The sequence below is a fragment of the Empidonax traillii genome, unplaced genomic scaffold (genome assembly GCF_003031625.1).
Source record: "Empidonax traillii isolate 1590-97213 ecotype Southwest subspecies unplaced genomic scaffold, ASM303162v1 scaffold207:size1520225, whole genome shotgun sequence".
Lineage (NCBI taxonomy): Eukaryota > Metazoa > Chordata > Aves > Passeriformes > Tyrannidae > Empidonax > Empidonax traillii.
The window spans coordinates 1370615-1393814 of NW_020955400.1; the positions used below are offsets into that span (position 1 = coordinate 1370615).

Below are 23200 nucleotides of genomic sequence, written 5' to 3' on the forward strand. Positions count from 1 at the left end.
GTTGGAAGGATGGTCTAAGTGCTTTAAAACGTCAGTGTTTCTTCTGAAGCAAAACACTTTAAAACTTAAGAGTAGTAACAGCATTAGAGGATACTAAACTCTAAAGGCAGGCTGCTTATTTTCTTTGCAAATACTTTAAAAATATATTGAATAAAAGCTATGCATAATTTTAAAATGTTATGGTTGCCTTCCAGACAAGTACTGTCAAAGACATGGACAGGTACTGTGTGTAGCCCAAAGAAATACAATAGCTGAAGGGAAAAAAAATATACTATTGTTCTGGTAAAGTTAGTTGATGTTTTCATGATAGATACTTAGTTCAGATACTTGCTCAAGGGCAGCCTTAGTGGAACAAACAAATTTTTCTGCTGTGAAACTGATTTTTAAGTGAGAATTAAAGAATATAAAGAAAAATATAAAGGCCACTTGTCTTCTAAATGAACATCAAACGTCAAAAAGCAAAGCAGATGTGGAAGGGTACACTACCATGATGTTTTGCACCAGGAGGTGTAGGTTAGTGGTGAACTTATCCCATTAAGAAAGGCAATCAGATTCTTTACAGTATCATCGAAGATGCTATTATTAGAGCTAACTATAACAAAAGGGGTTAGTATATGTAACACTATGTCCTTTTAGACACTGGGAAACCCAAGTAGGTCTGTGATCCACCTGTGCAGCTCTCCATGCAGATTCAGTCCATAGAAAGGGTATCTCACTTGGGTATTACAAGCTATAATAAAATTAGAGCTATGACAGGATATTCTGACAAGAAAACAACTCTGTTCATCATTTCTCCTGTAAAATTGGAAGTATGTTGACATAAGAAAGTGTTGCTGTGGTTACATAAAGGAAAGGAGATGCAGGTGGTATAATTGCCAGTAACAAGCAGGAGCTACCTGCAGGCTTCTCCGCTAGCATGAGCTCTCTGAGCTTTTCCAGTGCCCAGGGCTTACAGCCAGCAAGTACCATACCAGCCTCAAGGCCAAGTTGTACAGGACAGGTCAGCTGTTACATGGGTCACTGACTCCTCGCTGTACGAGCAGTCTGTCCAGCAGTCTCCTGGACAGGATGACCACGTGAGGTCAAGTGGGTTTTACCTGTTGAACTCATTTCCTCTAGTAATTTCCCTTTACTTTGGACAAGCTAGGTGAGCAACATTTTTTCATCATGACCTTGCTTGTTTCTTACCTGGTTTGTTAAAAACTCTTGTGGACGTTTCCATGAATGTACTTTTAAGGATGCTGGCAACTTTATTTTCCCTTCGGGATCATCAAAGAACTGCTACATAAAATATGCATGCACAAAAATGGAACATTTTTTATTAATTACAGTATTGTATCTTTCACGAGATTTAAAATAATACTTTGCTCACACGATAATTCACCTAGGGAGCAAAATAGCATAAAAATAAACTAACAGTATCTATAACTGAAGTAAAAGAACCCAAAGCCCAAAATAAAGAGTCAGCACAAAACCCACTTACACTGTCCTGAAAAGTTTAAGTAGTCTGCACTGTCTAAATAGGTCTATATGAAATGACTTTTTTCTTTTCCACCTTTCAGAAAGCTCTCCAAAAAAAGTTTAAGCTTTTAAGTTAGGTACTTTTCTACCAAGTCGTTTCTATGTCCCTTTTCTAAATCACATATTTTTATAGCTTTTTTAATTGAATACTGAAAGTAAATATCTGAAGTGGTATTTAGACAAAAAGCACGTTCTCTGCCTTTAACACTGCTATAGAAACCAAAAAGAACTATAATTATACAGTATTATGAATTAGCCCATTAAAGAGACAGTCTCATATCATTTGAAACCTGCATTTCTAAAGGGATACTTATCCTCTGTGTGCACAAAAGGTATCGTTATATATGATATCTGTTTACTTAATAGCACAGTGTAGGATGAAGAGATGCCTCTGATTCAGGGCATATTGACTGAGAAACTAATAGGTTACATAGTTAATGCCTTTTACTTAAGTAGTTACTGATCAAAGGAAGGCAAAGAAAATACTTTCCAAAAGCATAAAAACCAAATACCAATCAAAGACTACCAAATAATACCACAGGGTTTTTTTTATTTTTTTCATTGTTTAAGCTCCTTCAACATATTGGTCTGCAACAAGCCATTTCAAGAGCCTGAAGGAAAAAAGGTAAGTTGGAGGGGAAAATTAATCCTTTAGGACTACTTTTCTTTTTTTATGAAAGCTTAAAGAAAGCTTTGTACCCTGGACCCCACAGAATTATATTAACAGAGTTTATTCTGCTTTCAGAGACATAGACCCCTGACTTCATGGTATAACAGGAAAGTTTAGCTCTTAAACACTAGATGAACCAGAGAAAGAAGGCAGAATGACCCAATACTGCACAAAGAAATACTAAAAGGAACCTGGAAGGGTACACCTTTCTTTAGCATACTAGTGCAAAGATACTTTGAAGAAAAATATTGTAAGTTCAGCTAAACCTGGCTGACAAAATCAAGTTTAACTTATCTTTTATTTAATGCAGCTATAAGAGACAACTGCCAGGAGTTCATGCTCTGAGGACAGGAGTCTCAATCACAAGTTCTACAGGAAGAACACGGAAGAAACAGGCACAAGAGAAACAGATGAGGCCAAATACACAGTATCTGAAGTCCACTGCACTGCTCTGAGAGAGGCTACTGTATAGGGGTGCTTGATTGATTCCTTTCCCCACACAAGAAAATAGAACTGTTCATATTCCTGTTCTAAGTGTACTCAAAGACACTGAATGCTATTACTAATTCTGTTTCTAACTGAAATAGCCTACATGATGTTGAATTCTGGCTACCTGCTTGAAACAAAAGAGGTCATATTGCAAAATTCTTTAGTTCTGTAAATTCTGCTGTGGCCAACATATTTTGTAATTTCTTTAAACATGTAAAAAGAACAATGTTTCATACAGCTTGTAGCTGAAGAACTCATGAGTCCAGTAAACTGCTCAGAATGCCTCTTGTGCTAAAAAAAAAAAATAAAGGTTTTCAGATTTTAAAGTTTATCTATTATAATAATGTCTAGCAGACCTAACAAATTAGTGCTAGGTAAATGTTAAGAGTCCAGCCCAAAGACACCAAATGAGGTAATGGAACTGAAGAAGGATACAAAGGGAAATTACTTACTTGACATGTTAATGGCAGTATTCAGTAGAGAACTTACACCTTCTCTCAAAACAATACTTTGGCCCCATAGGAATAAAATACACTAAGGCTCAGGATAAGAAAAAAATAATCTACAAACACATCTGCCAACATATACATTGTACACAAGAATACACTTAGAAGAAACATATGGACAATGGAGAATTGGCATATAAAACAGATGATTAAGTATGGCACTTAATGGATTTAAATACCACTTTAAAACGCTAAGTTTAAGAAACACTTTCAGAAATAAATTTACTACTACTCTGCATAAAAGACACATTTTGCAATGGTAACTGGTTTGAAGGAGTAAAAATTCCATGTAAGACTTATAATTCATTCCAAAGTTGGAAAACTGAGGACCTTTTCTGCATCTGGTAGGCTCTTACTTTCTGCAAAATAATGATATCCCCTCAAATCATTCTGTGAACACTAGAACTGCAGACAGCATTTCACAGGTCCAGAAACTGAGGTGTGCAATAAGACTTTAATATCCATTTTTACCATGATACAGCTGGGTGGTGCATCAAACCTTGTGAGTTCACAGAAACTGCACTGCCTTGAGAAAGGACTGCTCTGAAACACTACAAAAGTTCAGTTGTTCCCACATCCCCAGTTTTAATTATGTTATGAAATAGATTTTTAGGGACAAATTTTTTTAAACCATTAATGTGCACACATTAATGCACACACATATGTAAACAATTCACTTAAAAAGTAATAAATAAACAATGCACAATATTTCCAGTTTATTACTGCAGTTTAATAGGAAACTACTTATATACATTGAAAAGATATGATATATCAGTAACATTATTTTGAAGTTGTGACAAATACTCTACTAAATACAAGGGCAAAAAATGAAGGGAAAATAGTATGTGTCACACAACTTACTGAAATTTGACCTTTTCCAGCTTTTTCTTTTCCAGATTTCCCAGGATCCCATTTTTCAGCATTGATATCTGCATCATTCCATTCTGGCCAAATAGGAAATCTGCACTTCTCATTGGAAGCACCTAGCTGGGAAGATGCAGGTGTCCTGGGAAACACACAGTGGCATGAATAAAAATTAATAGCATATTAGACAACAGTAGCAGGAAGATTTTTACCATATATTCTTTTTTTAATGTACTGTAATAGAAATTTTAGTGTTTGTAACTACAATAACTTTTTGTCACTAAGATTAGTAAGCCTATAGAAGTGGTAGATGGTGTTATAAGATATAAACTAATGAAATATTTAAATGCATTTATATGAGGAATTCTGCTGAAAAAAATGGGATAGCTGAAGCACAAAACCACAATCTGAGGACAGTTTCCTCCCTCTTCCTTTTCCACTGCTTCAAGACACCTGGTTATCTTTCCCCTCCTGTGCCAGCCCTAGCATTCACAATCCAGTTCAACTCATGTTCTTTTTTTTTGACTTATTTTCTTTAACCAACAAAAAGGAGCTTGCCATGGGTAGAACTCATCCTAAGGAAATGAGTTCTAGGCATCTGGGAGCTCCTGGACCAGCCAGTTTTATCTCCAGGCAGTTTCATTCTCAGGGCCTCTTGTGCTGCCAGTACTCTCACTACCTTCTTCCTGTGTTTCAGAACTCTGGTGAACAGTTTGCTGAGACTGCAGGGATTTTCACAAGACTAAGACACAATGCATTCATAGCCACTAACTAGCACCAGTAGTACCTGTGCGTGTCATTTTTTCAGTGCATACAGTGGACTGAAATCTGAGTTAGCTAGAATGAGAATACAGCATCTCCTTCCTCCTTAACTATCAAATCTGCAGGCAGACAAAGACATGCAGGTCACATCTTAATTATTTTTTCCCAAATCCATTGAAAACAAACAGTAGATGTTCACTCAAAAGAACAAACGGAAGAAGCTGAAGGGATTCCAAGAAGCAACCTGCCACCAAGAACTGAGCAAAAGGGTTTAAAAAAATCTTATTACAGAAAAAAACTTACAGACTTTGACTCGCTGGAAAAATAGACTAAGTAGAATTTCCTCTTTGATAGTCAGCACTATGCTACAGCATTAAGAATATACTTACAAGGTAACATGATATTTCTATTACATGATATGCATCAGCTATAAAAAGCTAAAGAAGTTGTCATTTTCTCTTTCCTTTCCTCATACCAAACACAAACACCTTCTTTATTTTATTATTATTTTTTTCTTTTTTTGATGAGGAACAGCAGAATTGCTACAAATATGTCCAGGAGATAAGGAAGATAACAGTGTTTTGGGCTACAGCTTAAGAGCTAACTTTATAAATTGGTGTCAAAAAATATTTCTTTTAAAAGTTAAAGCTTAATTTCTTTAGGAACTGATATCTTCAAGAGATTTAAAAGGGAAATATTCTTTTTTTTTTTTTTTTTTTAATATATATTTTAGAACAAGAGGGTTTTTACCTCCTGGACATATATTGCATATCACATCATGTGGATATTCATACTGATGTACAAAACACTAATGATAGCTATAAAACCATACACACAAATATTTGAATTATTGCTTTCTCTTAAGATTTTGGTGACTCTATAGAAAAAACTGAACTCTGTTTATGATTTACAGCATCAATCTGATTGCACAAAGCACTTTGCATTTCAGATAAAATGAGGGCAGTGTCATAATACACATATGCTGTTTTTCAGTTGTTGTACACAATATTCAATTATTGCTCCTATATAAGTGCAACAAGATTTATGACTACATGCTAAAGTCAAACACAGACTACATAAATGAGTAGTCTGACTAGGGAAAACAGTGTGTAGCAAGTGACAACTGAAAATACTATTAAGCCCAACCTCCCAGAAGCTGGAAGCAGGGACAAGTCACTTGGGGGGAACAGAGACATTGCTCAAGTGTAGAGCAATGAAATTACAAAAGCAAAAGCTCAGCTGGAGTAGAAATCATCAAACAATGTTAAGGACAAGGGGAAAAGCTTCTATAAGTACATTGGCAGCAAAAGGAAGACTAAGTAAGGAAAGTGCATGTCTGCTGCTCAGTGGGGTGGGGAACTTAGTGACAAAGAACACGGGAAAGGTCAAGATACTCAATGCCTTTTTCTGTGTCTTGGGTTTTGTTTGCAAATTTGGCTCTCAGGCCTCTCGGTCCAAGAGTCTACTCAGAGAGTCTGTGGGAGCAAAGCATATCTACAGCAGAGGAAGGCAGCCTGACAGCATTTAAGACAACTGGACACACACAGCTCCATGGTGCTCGTTGGGATGTGAGCAAAGGTACTAAGGGAGCTGACTAAAGTCACTCCAAGGTTCCTGTCAATCATATTCAAAATACCATGGCAACCGAGAAATGTTCTGATGACTAGAAAAAGGCAAATATTACACTCATCTTAAAATCTGGGATTTGGACCTTCAGAATTAAACTCAAATGGACAAGTACCTAAGGAACCTGATGTAAGCTGACCCTGCTTGAGCAGGGAGTTTGAAACTAGATGGCTCCCAGATGCACCATTCAATGAACATTTTCTGTGATTCCATAATAGTTTTATTGTTAGCAATAGTAAAGACAAAGAAATGGGTAAAAATAAAGATTTCTCACTGTCTAGACATTAGCTACATTCATTCACACTACCAGTAACTCTTAATGGAAGACAGCTGTGAAAATCCACTACCATCTGTGCCTTCTGTTGCATAAAAAATACCCAAACAGAGCTTCTACCTCTCTAACTGGAAGGAAGATGTACTCTATAGAGTGATACCTCACTTTACTTTTTCATCTTTGTCATTTCAGTCCTCTGTAAATTGACTCTCTCTTATGCTTGATCTTTCATTAATGGTACAATTTTTTCTCCAGCATTTTCATGAAGACTCAAATGATGCTTGATTCTATATTCAATATTTAACAAGCAATTGAAAACGCTGAAGTATTTATCAGTTTCTTTGGATTACTAGAAATGTTTTTATCAGTTCCAGTTTTTTCAAAGAAACTGTTGTATCTGCACTATCCTCATGCATAAAGAACAATAAAAACCAAAATTCTAGCTGTATCAACAGCTTCAACACTTGTGATATTTTGAAACCTGACCCCTTTTAACACTGGTTTAAATACAACTCCTGACAGCTTCTTACATAGAGCAAAGAAATGATTAAGTTAGAATTCTCATTTTTTGTACCTTTTTCTTACTTCAGATGAAATATGAATGGCGTATGTAGTGATTTGAAATATTCAAGGACTACTTCTAATTTTTTTAATCTTTTTTCTACCTCTAAGTCTGCATTTTCTTTTTTAATATTTATAGAGAAGCATGGAATTTTCACTTAAAATAATGATAAAGATGCTCTGAAGCCATTCCCAAAGAAAAATAAATAATAATTGCAATAATTCATGGAATCATATAATCATAGGATGATTTGGGTTTGGAAGGGACCTTAAAGATTATCTAGTTCCAACCCCTGCCATGGACAAGGACACCTTCCGCTAGATCACGTTATTCAGAGCCCTTCCTCATTTCCTGGTATAAAATTTCTGACTGCTTTGGGACAATAACGGAATAATAAAACAGTGTAATTTTAAAAAGCAACTGTGAAATATGGAAAGACTTGCCTAACTTACTTCCACACAGAAAATTCCTTTCCACTACATTTTGACATAACAGAATACCCTCAACACTAACAATATGGAAGACATAGAAACAATGCAATCTGTGACTGAGATGTCTAAACTAAGTTGGGGAAGCCCAATGCTACTGCATCTCTGAAAGGATAATTCAATAAATTTTTGGAAAAAAATCATAAATAACTGCAATTTAATTGGTCTCCAAGTATAAATAATAAATGAAAAAAGACAGCTGAATTTATTAAAATACTGTATTTGGAGTAAGGCTATTAAGAAGTTCCTTTATTACAACAACTAAATAATACAACTCACTGAGAATCCTTTGAAACAAACTATAGGACACAAGGCCAATGCAAATTACTGGTATTTTATGCTCAGGCTGGATGGCTTTATTGTGTAACAGTATTTTCAAAACCAACTTACTGGCAGACTTGTTTTTAATCCTTTGCTAAACCCTAAAGAAGAAAAAGGAAGAATAATTTGCCAAATGAGAGAAACACCATGAAGTTGGCACTAATTCACCTCTGACCCTTTAAGCAGCTTCTCCAAGAATACTGGTATAATTAATATAGTGCCAACAGGGGAAATGGGGGATGGCAGGATAAAGAAACTCAACAAGGAAAAAAACTGCAGACAGATTGCAACCTAAATTTTTCAAAGACTTCAGATTCAATAGAGAGATAGGAAACAAGCCCACAAGATACTGGAAGTGTGCTCACTCAGGTTAAACCACATAGTCATTTATTTAAGCTGTGGACATATACACCACCCCACTCCGTAAGCAAGACCTTGTCAACATGTTCGATGGACTCTAGGGAGCTGTCTTCCTAAAGGAGATAAATCTACCTGTAAATTATCTATGATCATTCTTTACTGAGGGAATGAGGCAAGACTAAAGGATGTCTTCTCAAGAGAATTACAGAAGTATTGGTATTTAGTTTCAGAACAGCATGGCTACTCCACACTCCTTTCTCCATACTCCCATACTCATGTCACTCTGGACCACCAAACTAATAATTTTGTGACATTATACAGGTTTTTCAGAATTCAGAAAGACACTGTAAGGCAGTAAAAAAAAAAACCCAAACGTGTCCCTTTCCCTGGATTGTTTGAACAGTCAGAAGAAATTATTTCTGACCTCAGTAAAGGCTTTTACATTAGGAAAAAGGGTAGAGAACAAACAGATGGTTCAAGGTTTTCTCCAAATGCGCCCTGTAGAGAAATTACTTAAGTTTTTCCCTAATCTCTTCAGAACTCAAAGACAAAAGACTCCTTTGAAGACCTTATTTATAGCAGAAAGCTCTTTTAAACTCCAATCACTGAAGTGATTTTTAAAAAGTAGCATCTGAATATCTTATAAACCTACAGCAGAAACCATGGTAACACTGAAGTTCATAAGAATCTGGAAAGGATATGAAAAAGTTTGGTCAAATATCATAAACTCTGTGGCAAAAAGATTTGCTCTTTTCTTCATACTTTGTGCCATTCTTCAGAAGAGGAATGAACGCAACGCATCACAATCAGATGATCTAACAAGCAGCTAAGGTAATATAGGTTTTTCTTTATTATTAGAGTAGTCAGCAGCAATTACAAAATAAAACTAAAATATGAATGCATTGTTTACAGTGACTTACCATTAAGTGACTTATCATTGGACACTAGAGCCAAAACTTAAAGGATTCTCTGCAGAGGAAAAATACACTCATCTAAACGGTCAGAGCCCTCACATCTGGGCAGTTTCAAGCCATGAATGCAGTTTAGGTACAATAAGCAGAACAAATAATTGTGCAGCATCTATGTTGCAATGATAGTTGCCTGCAAAGCCTATGACAACAGGTATTACTGTCATTTCCCTTTCATGTACTGGGGTAGGATTTCTTCCTCACAATGCCTGGAGTGCTTTCTGTGTGAAGCAAGATCAAACTGTGGAAAATTAAAGTGATGATAGAAAGAAAAGATGAACACCAATTGATTAATCTTTGTAGGCATATTATTTTTAAAGGGTAATTTAGATCACTACTTTCAAGTGTTATATTCTCCTTTCTAAACACAGCTGACATCCTTGTAGGTGTCAGACGAACTACTAATAGACCTCAGTAACTTGTCAAGAACGAGCCTATTTCAAACACACACACATTTTCTAAGAGAAATGGGCACCCAGCCTCACATTTAGCATTGCGAGCCAGAAGTCCATGTGTTTTCTTATTTTTATGTGCCTTCATATTAATGAAATGTAAGTTGTTCTCTCTTGGTTTGCTTTCCAGGTTCTAGGAGCAGGGAGGAAAATCCTGCATGTCAAATCCCTTGTGCAAATTGTACATAGAGGTGTGTCTTGGACATTACTTCAAAGAAAAACTGAATGAAAGTAGGGGTCTAGAAGCATTGCAGGTTTTAAAACTTTTATTTTTCCGTTTCCTCGTTCTCAGCCTGATTGCATTTGTTGCCCTATAAATATTGCATGACTTCTGGTCTTTATAATTTAGAATTCCAGCTAAAATTGAGTGCTTCAGGTGGGGCTGTTGTGAGCTGCCCCAAATCCTTTATAGTTACCTGGTTTCAAAAGGTGTTGGTGACAGACCAAGTGAACAGAGAACCACAGACAAGAAGGGGTCTGAGCCGCATCTCGCAGTCACAGATCTGAAAGCAAGTAACAGCTACATCCAATTTGCAGACCAAATTTCTGTTTGATCAATGCACAGTTCTTCCAATAGCAGAAAATGACTATAGGTTAAGTACTTCTCAGTTAAAGAAAACACTTCAATATTAGGAGCTTTCTGTCATTACTAAGAACTCCGTTCAAGTACAGTCAAGGAAAGCAAATAGAACACTATGATACATTAAAAACAGAATGTTCAATACAACAAATTAGTACAATGCCACTCAATATAATCAATTTTATGTCCTTTATATGAAATAGTATATCAAGTTCAGTTACCCTAATAATGTAAAAATAACTTTGGAAATTTGGCAAAAGTTTAGAGAATGGAGCAAATGTACAAAATAATGAGCAGCATAGATGAGAGTAGATTATTTATCTTTTGTCATGATACAAGAAAAACAACATGTCTAACGTAAACCAGAGCAATTTAAAACCAATAAAAGGAAACACTGGACTGCTCAGCACATAATTAGCCAAGAGAACTCTTTGACATCAGACATGACTCAGGTGAGAGTAATGACCTATACCTTTTGGAATAGCCTATCTTAAGTGGTACATAACTCTGTCAAACTCTGGACAAAAACAAAGAAGAAAAGGAGCATGCCACACGGGGGACTTTAACTCCACCAACCTCTGTGTGAGAAACCAACTAACAGTACAGTCACAGATCATCCACTTTTCTGGTTGTCCTCCAAGGAAGATGAAGATCTCTTTTCAAATCATTTGATTCAAAGAGGGAACCTGAAGTCATATTTCCCCACGAAACCGTACAGCACCTTAGAAATTATGGAACCAGTAACTTTTCTGAGTTTGTTTCTCCCAAGGTTTCCTACTAAAACAACTGAGCTGACCTTAGATTCAGCTGTAAGAGCTCCGAGAAGACTGCAGCACTTCTTTTGACACTGAGGGTTGATACTCATGTATATCTTAAGAACAATGAACTGTGCTTTGTTCCTTTCTTTGGCATTACTTCCTTGTTGGCTTCTGTAAAAACCTTTTGTCCCTTCTGTATGGCAACCAAGCAATTAACTAAGAAATAAAAGTGTCTGCATAGCAGAGCATGCCAGTACATCTGTGGATTTAGGCCAACTCATTTCAAAAGCACTTTGCATGCACTATTAAGAAAACCAGGAAATCCCACTTCTTCAGTGGTGATTATAGAGTTCACATGGAAGAAGATAAAGACCATTCTGCTTAAGCAGATGAATAATCCAAGGCAAACAGAGTCTCTAATGTGATATTTTAAGAGTGCTCCCTAGTTGCAAAAGGCAATTATTAGTATTTTTCTTTTGACAGCACTTTTTCTGCTGTGTAATTCTGCTGAAAGTTGCTTTTCTCTCTTACGCTGTTCATTACACTGTTCATCTTAATAGAAGTCTATAGACTTCTCTTGCACAATCTGATTGTACAGTCTCCAACCTACAGCTCATGGAGTGTTTGCCTGCAAGATCCTTTGACAATGCTTTCAGTTTCATGGAAAGAAAAACCTAAAACTAAGACCAGTAGGGAGTGCAGCATTTAGTGTCACTAGGATATTACTTAATGTTTTCATGCCCATGAGTCCACGAAGTTTGAAATCTACAGAACAAGTAGGCTGAGCTCTGAGGGGTTCATTGATTTAATTAGAATTACTAGGAAAATTAATTTGAATACATAATTTCCTAATTAACATGTAATCTAGTTATTAAAAAATTAAACTTACTGGTTGACTTACATACTATTTTAATATGTTTGTTATATTTACTTGGGGAAAATCCTATTGTCTCGCCACAAAGCATGAAACTAAAAAAGAAAGTTAAAGGTAAACCAAAGGGGGAGAAAATTTCCAACAAATTGACTATGTCAATTATAGTTGTACTGAGTAGTTTACACACTGAAAAATTTCAATGAATGAAGCACAGGGGTTGAAAGCAAGATTTTCATCTTTCTGGCCAGAAAATGCTATCACTAAAAATTCCGTAAATGACTGCCTTGGAAATACGAGTTACTTACAAAACAAATACACAATAAAAAATAAATGAAAAGTGGATCTTTCATACTGAAGAAGAACAATGCAAAATCTTCAGGAATGTCCCCAGCTTTAATTAGCTTAGAATTTAGGTATTAGTGCAATAGTACAGTAATAGATCTTGCAGATGTACAATAATGCAATAAATAACTTTGCAAGAACAATTATAAACTAAAGCATTTCACCCAAATTTAACCTTAGATGACAACACATTTATTCACTAACATTACCATGTCTGCAGAAAGTATGTATGTGCATTTGCTCAGTGCTTCAGATGGCTAAATTTTAAGGTACACTGATAATTCTCCCTTTAGTTGTGCAGCTGGATGTCCTGGAATCCTGGGCCATTACAGATCTCTGTTGCTGCTGAATTATTTGGGAGAACAGGAAATGCCTTGTCAATATAGGTAATGCAAACCGCCAATAAATGCTTCAAAAATGCTCTGGACAGCCATTCAAATGAATATAATTGTTTATCTTTGGAAATATTGCAATTAACAGATTGCTAAAACAGACTGTAAACTGTTTAATCAGGACAGTAGGTGAAAACTGGAAATGAACATTTGCTGTTGCTCGAGATACACTATAGCTCACTCCCAGTCTTGTGAAGCCTTAACTGCTTCAGTTAGAAAGGATCTGGACTGAGATATTTGAGATAGAAGAGCTTCCTGAGTTATCAAAAATCAGCTTTGTAGTAAACCTATAAAAATCTTGTAATATGTTATCAATTACAATTGTAAAGCAGCTTATGAATGTAGTGCAGGCTTAAAATTTTTCATACAAACCTTCATTTCCTTGCAAAGTCCAATGAGTAGCTTGCCATGAGTTTTAGTAGCTGGAGAGGGCTACAAGGGCGATTTCAGTTAGAAGCTGCTAGAAATTTCACTGTCCTATGAAAGAAGTCAATAACAGCCAACTCCAGGAGGGACTTCCTTGGTGATGGTCAATGATACTCGCTTCTGTGATAATATATTTAAGAACAGAAGAAGAGAAGCCTGTGATGCAGAAGAAATTCCAGCCCAGAGAAGAGCGGAAGAGAACATGGGATAACAAGCAGACTCCAAGGTCAGAGCAGAAGGAGGGGGAAGGAGAGGCCCAGAGGGCCTCCCTCTCCCCCTCCAGGAGGGGAAAGACTGAGAGCTGAGGCCCCTGCCACCTGTGGAAGACTGTTGGGATGCAGAGATCCCCCCTGCTCCACAGCTCAAAGAAGAGCACCATTCTGAAATTGGTGGAAGGATAGAGCAAAGTCCTGTAGGAGACCTGTGGCCCATGGAGAGGAAAACCCATGCTGAAACATGTTTTCCCAGGTAGGACTTGTCCAGAATGACCCATGGGGCAGCAGATTGAAGAGAACTGTTGCCCGAGGGGTGGATGGACCCACAGGGAGAGGTTCATCAGACTATCTCTCATGGGGAGGGACCCCTCACAAGCAGGGGAAGACCTCAGAGCCATGACCCCCCTCTTGTAATCTGTTGTGAAGACTATGGCAACACAGGTTGTCCCCTGCAGCCCTTAGAAGACCATCAGGGTGCAGACCCCCCCCTGCACCCGATGGAGGGGTAACCCACAGGACAGCAGATTGGCAAGAACTGCTGTCCAAGGAGTGGACTCTGACTGCAAAACCTTCTTCCCTGTCCGCCTGCACTGCTGGTGGGGGGAAGGGAGAACTTGGAAAAAAGATCGTGGGGGAGGGAAAGTGTTTGTTTAAGACTGTTTTATTTCAGTTTAATTCCCTACGTTGAGTCTGCTTTGCCCCCAACTGACCAAACAGGCACACTTCACCATATGTTGTCACACTCAGCAATAAAAGCTGGGGGGAAATGAAGGAAGGGAGAGATGTTGGGAGTGATGACATTTGTCTTCCCAAGTCCTCACTACAAGTGAAGGAGCCTTGCTTTCCTGGGGATGGCTGAACACCTGTCTGGCCATGGGAAGCATTGAATGAATTCCTTGGATTGCTTTGCTTTTTACCTATTAAGGTGTCTTTGCCTGCACCCACAAGTTTTTTCATTTTTACCTGGATTCTGTCCCCCATCCTGCTGGGGAGAAGTAAGTGAGCAGATGTGTAGGGCTGAGCTGCCAGATGGGGTTAAACCACAACACTCGAAACTAACTGTATTTTTAAAGACAGTCCAGTAAATGGGGCAGAATTAACCATAAAATGGATACACTTAGTCCAAAAATTGCAAAAATCAGGATTAGTATCTTCAATGTCTTTTGTCTCTAGCAGAACTTACTTATAACCACCATGCCATACTCATCTCTGGCCGTAGTTCATGCAGTCAAAAACAAGCATAAGCATCTACATATGATTCTAACTAGTTTTTACAATAATATAGCAAGCCCTTCTCTCAAATAAAACAAATGTTGCAAGACAAAGATATACCACTGGGCTACCCTCTTGGACCACAAACACAAGAAGTACTGAATGAGAGCGCGGTTGAACGGCCCAATATCGTCTCAAACAATACTTGCAACTGATATAAGCCTACAAAGAGTGGAAAGGCATACACAGTATAGTTGGTAAATACTTTTAACAGTCCCTAATAATTTTTAGCTCAAGCACTTCCCGAGTTGTATATGGTTGCTATGCATTTATAGAATCTTCATTGGATTTCTTTTCTGCAGACTTGTACCATGATTCCATGTAAATACTTAGTGCCCATTAAAACTTACATTAACTAACGTGAAAGGTCCAGCACAACACTAAAATCAGCTTCAAGTTCAACCACCATCCTCTTATCCACAAGTTATTAGTTCTTGCCATTCCCAAACTTCAGCCAATCTAGCAATTCCAATGCAAAACATAAAAAAAAAATTTGTTCAGTCTATATTCTCTAAACCACTGTTGTAGTCTAAACCCTAAGTATACTTACCTAAAAAACACAAGCTGGCGGTGGATAAAACCTCAATCACAAGCCTTGGCTGAAAGCTTATCCCAGGTATATGGGAACTGAAGTATGAACTACTAATGCCACTATTCTTTTCTGTTCCTACTGTCCCAGCCTTTAATCTTAATAATGAACATTAGGTAATCCTAGGCTTTGGTGCAGCAACCCCCTGTACCACAGCAGTGCAGCAACCTGCTACTCATTGCAATCAACCAGGCACACAGCTAAACTTATCATTTCTTCCAGCCAGTCCAGGCTTCAGCCTTTCTCTGCTGGTCCTTAAGGATATATCAGCAGTAAATATTGCTCTTCACAGAATCACAGAATATGCTGAGTTGGAAAGGACCTACAAGGATCATTGAGTCCAACTCTGAGCCCTGCACAGGACCATCTCCAAGACTCACACAGTCTGTCCAAGAGTATCATTCAAACTCTTCTTGAACTCAGGCAGGCTTGTTGCTGTAACCACTTCTCCAGGGAGCATGTTCCAGTGCCCAGTCACCCTCTAGGTGAAGATCTCTTTTCTAATATCCAACCTAAACCTTCACTGACACAACTTTAGACCATTCCCTTGGGTCCTGTCACTGTCACTACAGAGAAGAAATCTGTGTCTGCTCCTCCTCTTCCCCTCACAGGAAGTTGTAGACTGTGATGAGCGCTCTCTCAAGGTCCTTCACCATCTCTGTTGCCCTCCTTTGGATGCTCTCTAAGAGCTTAATATCTTTCTTATATTGTGGTGCCCAAAACTGCACACAATATTCAAGGCGAGGACGCACCAGTGCACAGCAGAGTAGGACAATCCTGCCCCTTGACCGGTTGGTGACGGTTGGCCCTCCTGGCTGCCAGGGCACTGCTGACTCACATTCAACTTGCTGTCAACCACTGCACTCTCTAAAAAGAACTTCAGCACTACTCTGACCTTCCTATATATACACTGGTGACCTCTGCCTGTACCACATTTACTCCTAAATGACTTGCCTCTCTTGGCACCAACCATTAACTCCTCACTTTTTTTCCCCTAATAGCCCAAACCCTAATTGAGATAGATGCTGATGGCTCAAGTTTAATTCAGAAGATTGGGCTTGATGGCATAGAGCTTCATCAAATTAATTTAAAAAGCATTTAATTCATTATCCATTCTTACTAGTCAGACTCTCTTTCAGTGCCAACAAAGACATCAATTCCTATTCACCATAGCTTTTGAAACCTGGGAAAGATCAGATTCTCATAGCCTCTAATGGTGCAATTAAGAAAAGCTATAAGGGCAGTAGTTCTTTTGAGCTCTTCAGCCTGTCATCTCTAGCAACTGCTTAGCTCCTGAAGGGAATTGCTACCTAATTAGAAAGCAATAATGAAGCCAGACCCAATGGAGCATCCTGTAGAGACTCACAGGAAGTCTGCCTAAGCAAGTCCAAAGCAATTTTCCTGCCTTCTCCATATGTTTCTGAGGTCCCACTCCAGCAATGCAATATATCCACGAATAATCCTGACTGATTTTCCACAGTGCAGATGAACTATGCTGACTCTTCTAAGCACTTACAGGGGAAAAAAAGAAGCCTGATCTCACTAGAAATTAGGAAAAGTGATTTTAAGGTGATCAAAATATACTGTCCAGATGTTTGTACACATTACTTTCAGGGGGTTTCTACATTACTTTATCCACAGGAGTTGAAATTATAACACTGTAATTTTTTTTGTCGTTGTTTTTATAAACACTGCCTGATTTGTGGTTTTTTTTTAATAAATTATTTCAAAAACTATTAGCCCTTTTTTATATTACTGATATTTCCATTTCAGATTTTGATCATTAGTTGCATATAAAACAAATAGCATTTACTATCAAAAAGACAATATTAGTCAAAAGACAAAGTGTTTTTAACATTTTTATCACTGTAACTGCAAGCTTTTTTAAAAAATAAAACACAGAAAACCTATCTTGCAATTGTCACAGAATACTGAACTTACAAGGCAACATTTTCTCAGATAGCCTGCAAACATCTATTCCTCTTTCAGATTCAGGAATCGCAACATTACCCAGATTCTTACAGATTAACACAAAATTTGTACAGTAATTGTCTCTGTCTCAAAAACGTTCTGAACAAACAGGGTAACAGAATGAACACAAACAGATACTAGGGAATGTACATCCAGGGTTGCCCCATCCCAGGTGCAGAATTCTGCACTTATCTTTGTTAAACTTCAGCTGGTTGGTAGCTGACCAGCCCTATTGCCGAGGTCTCTCTACCAGTCTTCTCTACCCTTAAGGGAGCCAAGAGCTTCTCCCAGTTTTGCATCATCTGCAAACTTACTTAGTATTCATTCCTTCGAGGCCTCTGTCCAAGCTCATGTATGAAGATATTGAAGACCATAGGGCTTAAGATGGAGCCCTGTGGATGCCCCCAACCAGTAACAGGTCACCAGTCTGAGGTTACCCCATTCACTATGATGTTTTGTGCCTGTCCCATGAGCCAGTTGCTCATCATATGATGTGTTTATTCAGCTGTGTGCTGGCCATTTTGTTCAGAAGGATACTGTGAGAGGTGGTATCAAAAGCTTTACTGAAATGTTATATCTCTAATGAATACAGCTGCAATCTTACAGTGTGTGTATAAGATTTACTTCTAATTTCCACAACCCAGTTGAAAAAGAAACAATATTTTTCAGCATTAGGAGAAAATCATTACCTGATGAAACATAGAGTAATCTGTCCAATACAGGGATTACCACACAAAATGAGGACTGAATCAGAGAGTTACACAGAACAGTTGTTTTTATCACCATGTTCAGCCCTTTTTCTCAACAATTATAAATATTAAGAGCATCAGTACTTTTCATTTGTCCCAGAGCAGACTCCTACAGAACCAGCTCAGTACTCTCCTAATTTTTCTTGATAACAATGACACAGAACTAGCCTTAAATCAGAAAAGTGAATGTTCTCTGCATATGGGGCCAGAACTGTACTTTCTAGGAAATGAATGACATTTTTATCTTGTTCTTGTAGATCTGTGTGATGGTTCAGATTTGGCTCCCTGCCAAATGCCCAAAGCCCAGTAGCAGCCTCCCCCCCCTTTCCCCCTTCCTTCTTCCCCCAGGGCAAAGGAAAAAAAAATTATGCAAATTGAAGAACCCAAAAAAAAAATCAAGCTAGTTATATAAAAAATATATTTTATGTATATTACAGTTAAGATGCTATGTACACAGCAAACGGGAATCCAAACACCCCCCGAAGGGATAGGGAAAGGGGAAAAAGAGACAAAAGGAAATAAAAAGGGACACTGAATAGATAAGCGCAATTAAACTCAAGAACTAGTAAAATAACTACTAAAACAAATTTCACCACGTCCCTTAGAAAGCAGGCTTGGCAGACACGGCCAGCACTCTCCAAGCCTCCACGTGGCAGGTCAGTGGATGCTGCAGGCCTCAGCCTTAGATAAGCGAGACCAACGCAGGGACCCATTGTTCCCGAACTTCGCCGAAAGAGAAGAAAGCAAAGGCCTCTCCTCCCTTCTTATTTATACCTCGATTTACATAAAAATCGTATGGAATACTGGGAACACTGCCCCTTCCTTGGTTACAAACTGGTAACCAGGGAAGGTCTAGATTAAAACCACCACAATCTGCAAACACAGAATACTGTAATACAGACATTCCTCATTACACAGCATTTTTCCATGTCCAAATAAAGAAATAACATATCTATCTGTCTGCTATCAACTGCATTCCCATCATTCTGACATCACAAATTCTATGATAAAGGGGACAGCAGTCTAGAAGCAATGTGGAAAGTTGAAAAATGAAATACAGCCTCTATTTTGCATAAATCACTGTCTGTATTTTTAAGTTCTAACCATAAGCCTAATCCAAACAAAGAGCTCCCTTTAGCAGAATGGAGTTCAAAACTTGACACTGCCTAATTGCTTGTGCTCTCCATAGGAATTCTGTATCTTATAGCAGGGGTGTCCAAAGTAGGGAAAAAAAAATATTAGAGCTTGAGTAGTCCATGTACACAAATGATAAAAGAATAAGTACACATATACTGGAAGGTTTGCACTCAAAACCCTTTTACTAATTGGGCTGCACAACCAAAAAAAGTTTGGAGACCACTCGCATATAGCACCACTAAAGAAAAAAAATATGTTTCAATGCTTCAGTCCTTTAGGAGAGACAAAGAATGCTAAAGTATCTTTCTGATATTGGGTTTGGTTTATAAATTCAATCCATCTGAGAAACAAGGGCAAGAAAGAAGAAAGGCAATTCAAGGTCTTAAAAGTGTTCCCAAGGGTAAACTTTTTGTCCCACTGTGTTCAGATCCCAACTATCAACAATTTTCACTGATTTCATAAACACCAGGTTTTCACAGAGATTTTTGACTGGAGAGTATTAACATGCATGGGGGTTTTCAGCAGGGTGAAGTTCTTACTGAGACTAAATACTGTAGTATAATAGAGCCTTTAATCTACTCAGAAAGCAAAATTTACAGTGCAAAACAATATGAAAGTATAGCAAGTGCTGAAATCAAATTTTCAACTATTTTATAGCACCATTCTCTACTTTTTCATGAGAAAATGGGGCTACCTTTGCAGTAAAATTTTTGTTTGGAGACAAAAAAATATGTATCCAAAAGTTTAGTAAGCTGCCACTAGCTTTCATTGATTTAAATTAATTATCTACAGCTCAACAGAAGCTAAAGGAAAAATTTTCCTGACAACTTAATCAAGGTTTATGGGGTCAGTTGCTGAACTTGGAAAGACATGCATTGACTTAAACCAACACTTTTCATCCATTCATCCAAAGGGCCTTAGTAACATTCCAGAATGACAAAAAATGAGTGGGGATAGATTAGTTAGGAAATTAGTATCAGAATTGCTTTACTTTCGATTTTTTTTTGTGTCATAGATTTCCTGTTCTCCCCTTTTACACTATCAGCATTTCTGATAATATAAATGTAGATTCAAATACAAACAGAGGCAGTTCTGTATACTAAGAGCTGTTCCATCAAATAATAAAATAGTAAGATTAAAAAAATAAAAAAAAAAAACAACAAACAAAACCAAACAAAAATCAGCCTATGTCTCCAAATGCCTTAATACCGTTCAGGGTAATAGGAATTCATATGGAAATGTATATGGCACCAAAACATTTAGATGCTTACTGCTGAGAGTTACTCCTGTTCACTAGAGGGGCACTCTGTATCACAGAGGTTTATCACAAGATAAACCCAAAAGACATGCTACAGTTAAAACAGAAGTTATAAGCTTAATTTAAAAAACACTAATACAAGCTATTTATGCTGTGTTATGACAGTTCTGTATTACAATCAGGTTGCTGTAGCATGTTACTAGGACATCTTTAAGCTACTCCACCTTATGTAAAATAACTTTCCTTCCTTTTTCTCCAACAGTGCTAAAAAATAAAAGTGTCCCTGATGGCTTAGACATGACCAGAAAAATTTTGATAAACAGTAAATATGAGAGGCTACGTGACTGAGGTCAAAACAACAACAACACAGTTACTAAACAAAGGGTGCAGTGGGGAGACGAGAGGAATTAGATACTGGCAGTTTGCAACAACAGAAAAGTTAACAAAATGGGAATCAAGGTGTGAAATATAAAACAGAAATATGATGATATGAAATAAGAAACTACCGTGTAGTAAAGGTTGGGTAACTAGAAACTAAATAAGAACAAAGGGGCATTTGAGAATGATTTTAAGAGAGAAATAATTGATACAACTGAAACCTTCAGTCATAGCAGACGAAAAGTAAAGGGCATGAGCACATACATCAGACATCTTTTTCATTTCAAGCCTGACAGCACCATGCATTCAGGCTTACATAATTTAGGATGAGAAAGCTGCTCGGAATACAGAAATAGAACTCACAAGTCAAAATAACAACAGTGAAAGAAAGTCAATGTTTTCTACTTATTTGTCCTTGCAGGAAGAAATATACATTTACACAGAAATATACAAATTCCCACTAAACACTCAACAAACAGTGAATCACTTAAAAATAACTCAGGAGACGCTACGTACAAAGAAATATTTAAGAAAACAATAGGAAGAATGCTTTCTTTAATATACTTATTTTCCTTGGCTTCATTGTAACATAAAGCAAACATTCCAGGCGCAGGGAATTTTTTTTTTTGCCCTTCTGTAAGTGAAACTGATGTGCTAAAAGAGTCATTAATCATTTTGCTCCAAAAACTTCAGCTAGTTTAGTTCCTCTACAGGGGGATGTCTGCATTCCCAAAATTATTGTCCTGATTCGAGGTTCTTTTGAACCATTTCAGTGAACATTCAGTGAACATTCAACTTCTGATGGCTCCCGACCACCAGTTGAAGGCTTCGCTCCTGCTGCTATGCTCGAGGTCCGAGGCACCCTGGCTGCTAGCCCAGGTATGGCACAAGACACGCACCCGCTACCCCCGCGCCTTGGCAGGACGACGCTCCCAGATGGGCGCATCACAAATGCCACAGGAGAAAGGGAGCACAACTTCCACCTGAGCTGGGCCTCCAGTCTTAACAAGTAAACAAACTAAAAACAAAACAAAACAAAACAAAACAAAACAAAACAAAACAAAACAAACACACAAACAAACAAACCAGTAACAACAAAACCCCACCTCGCCTTTTGAAAGCAATTTTAATGAAGCACCCACATGAGCAAGCAGACTTTGTCAGCACCAGTTGCGAGCACGCACAGCACCGCGGGCCCCGCAACCGTGTCTGCCGCTGCCATGGCCACACGGCCGCCACGCACAGGTGCGCACGGACGAAGCCGCCCGGTCCCGAGGAAAGGGAGCCTCGGGGGAAATTTTCCAGCCGGCCAAGAGGGCATCCCCCTGTGTTTCCCGGCGCACCCCCAGTGCCCGGGCTGCCGGCGGGCGCAGCCCTCCTCTCGCGTCTTCCCTCCCTCCCTCCCTCCCGGGGCGCTCACCCTTTGGGGGAGTCGCTGCTACGACCGCCGGACTCCTTCTTCTTGCTCCCCTTGGAGGCCATGGCCACGGGCGCCGTCCTGCCGCGTCCGCAGCGTTGCCCGGCGACCCCGCCGGCCCGAGGTGGCGTGTCCGGCGCCGCCCCCGGCGCTACCCCGGTGCCCCGCGGGAGGGCCCGGCCGGAGAGGCTCCCCCGGGTGCCCCCCCGCGCCTCAGGGAGCGGCCGAGCCCGTCCCCACTACGGGGCGGCGGGGGGAGCCCGGACGCGATCCTCGCCGCCCGCTCCACGTTCAGGGAGCCAAAAACAGCGTGCGAAGTGCCCTTGCGGGGCAAAGGTTTGTTTGGCTTCGAGGGTGACAGACACCGCATTCTGGGCTTCCGCGGCATCTTCCAAGCATCTTTCCAAAGAAAGTAATTTGTTTGCCGGTGGTACTAAATGAGGAGGAGCTGTCGGCTCCCTCGAAGGTAGGGAGGCCCTGCAGAGAGACCTCGACAAATTAGAGAGATGGGCAATCACCAAGCGCGTGAAGTTTAAAAAAAGACGAGAACCGGATCCTGCACCTGCGACCCCAGATGTAGGTACAGGCTGGGGGGCGAGAGGCTGGAGAGCAGCCTGCGGAAAAGGACCTGAGCGTCCCGGTCGACGGCAAGCTGAATGAGTCAGCAGTGCCCTGGCAGCCCAAAGAAATTTTAGAGTTAGACTGTGAAAGTTTTTGTTTTCTTTTTTTATTTCCAAATGATGCAACTAATTAATTTCTGATATGATTACCAAAGTGAATGGAATTCCACCAAGGTCAGGTAAAACTAACATTAATCTGCTGGTTTTGAATTCAGCAGATAGTTAACTTCAACTTCATTTATACAAAGACTTTTTCAGATACATGCTCAAGATTACATTCTTACCAACAGCTCCTATTTATCTTAACCTACTTGCTGTTTCCCAGTCTGTAGTGAATGATGAAAAATTCTTGATAAAAC

General features: G+C 38.8%; 1 protein-coding gene across 6 annotated transcripts in view; it reads right to left on the minus strand.

Annotated features, from left to right (window-relative positions):
• The window catches only part of ADGB (androglobin), a 112484-nt gene extending 90139 nt beyond the window's left edge, over nucleotides 1-22345 (minus strand). For 4 of the 6 annotated variants that reach the window (XM_027887350.1, XM_027887346.1, XM_027887348.1 and 1 more), the window contains exons 1-3: nucleotides 22225-22345; nucleotides 4048-4192; nucleotides 1189-1281 (exon numbers count right to left, since the gene is read on the minus strand). In XM_027887350.1, the coding sequence (XP_027743151.1) occupies nucleotides 1189-1281; nucleotides 4048-4192; nucleotides 22225-22286 (300 nt within the window). In that variant the 5' untranslated portion in view covers nucleotides 22287-22345. The remainder of the gene's footprint in view (nucleotides 1-1188; nucleotides 1282-4047; nucleotides 4193-22224) is intronic. The other 2 variants (XM_027887345.1, XM_027887349.1) reach the window with 2 other exon arrangements.
• Between the last annotated feature and the right edge of the window lie 855 nt (nucleotides 22346-23200).